The following is a 2,839-nucleotide window of genomic DNA, read 5'->3' as shown; positions in this document are numbered from 1 at the left end:
AGCAGATGGCTATGAATAAAACTAGCAAAGTACTCAGAGGAAATGCGTCTCTACTTTCAATCAGTGTTCAGTGTTGTGTTTTACACCCCAAAATTTGTCAAATACATCTTCACGAAGCTTAACCCAATCTCTGCATTTCACTATATTATAAAATTGTTCAATCTGTAAGATGTAGATTTTCCAGATTTCACTGGGAAGAATACTCATAGTTAATAAGAGCATTAGTGTGAAAGCATATGTGTAATAATAAAGTAATAGTGAAGCAAAAAACAGAAGTTGTGCAAATTAGGCAGAACAAAAAAAGTAATAGAATTTTGCTTGATTTATGAATTTATTAATGTACTGAGTGTTATCATACAAACTTTTCCAATATCAATGGGCTTAATTTTGGAAATAAATTCAGGCGGAAGAATTTCTCCCCATCAGGGTGCATGGTACCATACCCAGAGTGATGAATTAAAAATGGAAGAGGTGTAGGCTCGGCATACATCATTCTGGTGATGTAGACATGCATGCAGAGCCAGTCACTATGGGGTTTGTAGCAGTGTGTGCTTTGGTAGGTTGAGGGCAGTCTATCTAGAAGCACTTTCTGTGGACGATGCTGGCGCCGGACTCATCGTACTCCTGCTTGCTGATCCACATGTCCTGGAAGGTGGACAGAGAAGCCAGGATGGAGCCTCCAATCCATACAGAGTACTTCCTCTCTGGGGGAGCAATAATCTGCAAGGGCAGAGATGAAGAGGGTTCAGCAATGAAGACTTTTAGGAAGTGCACTTACATTCTGCCAGACATACAAATTCAGCACAGTGTTAAATACCTTGTTCGTGTGAAAGTGAAGCACCTTTAAAAAAAGAGTGAGTATGAAAGAGTACATAAGAAGCAATAACTTTACCTTGATTTTTAGGTTTTTGGGTGCCAGTGAAGTGATCTCCTTCTGCATGCGGTCAGCAATGCCAGGGTACATGGTGGTACCTCCAGACAGCACAGTGTTGGCGTACAGGTCCTTACGGATGTCAACGTCACACTTCATGATGCTGTTAAAGGTAGTTTCATGGATACCACAAGACTCCATACCTGTGGAGAGTTGGAAAGTTTGGGGTTAAGGTTAGCCTTGCTAAGGACTACTTTTTACAAATCACGGAAATCTATCTTAAAGCTGATGCTGCTTACCAAGGAATGAGGGCTGGAAGAGAGCCTCTGGGCAACGGAACCTCTCATTCCCAATAGTGATGACCTGTCCATCAGGCAGCTCATACTTCTTATCCAATGACGAAGAGCAGGCAGCTCTTTCAATCTCTCTCTCAAAGTCCAGGGCAACATAGCACAGATTCTCCTTGATGTCACGCACAATCTCACGCTCAGCTGTGAGACAAGAAAACCCCCAACTTTTTATTGTGATTTTTAAATTTTTTCCTAGTTTTACACATCTTCTCTTGACTGTGTCCATGTGCTCACCTGTGGTGGTAAAGTTGTGGCCCCTCTCAGTGAGGATTTTACCAAGGTAGTCTGTGAGGTCCCTGCCAGCCAGGTCCAATCTGAGGATGGCATGGGGCAGAGCGTAGCCTTCATAGATGGGCACAGTGTGGGTCACACCGTCACCGGAGTCCGTGACAATACCAGTGGTACGACCAGAGGCATACAGGGACAGCACTGCCTGGATGGCCACATACATGGCAGGAGTGTTGAAGGTCTCAAACATGGCCTGCAGGAGAGCAGGAGAAAAGAGATGATCAGTGAAACTAAAAGCCAAAGTACTCTGAAATAAACTCATATTGGTCATTCTGTCTCCAACCAAACAATTATTGTCCTCAACTATCTCCAATTTGCATATATTGTATGGTGGAAAATGTTAACGTTTATATGTAAGGGTAAGAAAGGCATTACTGACAAAAACAAGACCCCCCTTCCCCAAAATCTTTTATTTACAATGTTTGGTTAAAATGTTCCGATTGTTCAAATATGTTATTTTCTTTATTTGTTGTAAAATAATGTGTGCCCCTGTCTCTAATGAGAGATAGTGCTGGAAGGGTAGTTATTCCTCCGTTACACCACAAGAGGCAGTATCTCCTGAAATGAGCACCTCTAGCAGGCGTAAATATGCCAGGCCACTCACCATAATGCAGTGTGCCCAACAAGAGCTGTGTGAGACTATGTGCAAACGTGTAACCATGAACCATGTCTATATATGTACAGAAGATAAAGGCAGACTCACGAAGCTACACTGGTTTCAATTTCTTTTAATCTAAGTGTGCAACATATAATAATTCATGATAATTGTTCTGAAATTTTAGCTTCACATATCTAATAAGTTTAAGATATATATATATATATATATATATATATATATGGTTGTGTCGTGTGTCTGGCAACACTCTTGATGGAGAACATTGAGCGACATCTACCAATTCGGAACCACGATAACAGAGTTCTGGCTGAATGGAGCTGGCTAAGACCTGGCTTATCGAAGAACAAAAAGCGGGTAGACCTGTTCAAAATCCCACAAGGCTGGCCGACATGATAGACAATAGGCAGAGCTTTGAGTACTCAGACTGTGTTTATTGAAGGCAATATGGATAAGACCTTGGAGAAGCTCATGGCTCTGCAACGGGAACTGAGAGACCTGTTGACCAGTGACGGACATTAGACCACTGTAAAATTGGATGTAGTTTGTTCGCACTAACCAAAACAACTTCCATCTTCATCTCATGCGGCCCCCCTGGCGCCAAAAGCTTTAATGGTTCTCGGGAGTGTACATTTAGTGCAGGTTCTCATAAATGCACACAAATGTGTTTGTGGTTGTGTGTGTGTGTGTGTGTGTGTGTGTGTGTGTGTGTGTGTG

At 42.2% G+C, this 2,839-nt stretch overlaps 1 protein-coding gene across 1 annotated transcript in view; it reads right to left on the bottom strand.

The window, feature by feature from the left end:
* Positions 1-576: 576 nt before the first annotated feature.
* The window catches only part of LOC106456478 (actin, cytoplasmic 2-like), a 6,965-nt gene continuing 4,702 nt past the window's right edge, over positions 577-2,839 (bottom strand). Inside the window, exons 3-6 of the mRNA XM_013915186.1 lie at positions 1,456-1,702; positions 1,171-1,362; positions 893-1,074; positions 577-720 (exon numbers count right to left, since the gene is read on the bottom strand). Coding sequence (XP_013770640.1) covers positions 577-720; positions 893-1,074; positions 1,171-1,362; positions 1,456-1,702 — 765 coding nt within the window. The remainder of the gene's footprint in view (positions 721-892; positions 1,075-1,170; positions 1,363-1,455; positions 1,703-2,839) is intronic.

The sequence above is a fragment of the Pundamilia nyererei genome, unplaced genomic scaffold (assembly GCF_000239375.1).
Source record: "Pundamilia nyererei isolate P.nyererei 1_Seehausen unplaced genomic scaffold, PunNye1.0 scaffold00265, whole genome shotgun sequence".
Taxonomy (NCBI): domain Eukaryota; kingdom Metazoa; phylum Chordata; class Actinopteri; order Cichliformes; family Cichlidae; genus Pundamilia; species Pundamilia nyererei.
This window is presented reverse-complemented; position numbering and strand designations above follow the sequence as displayed.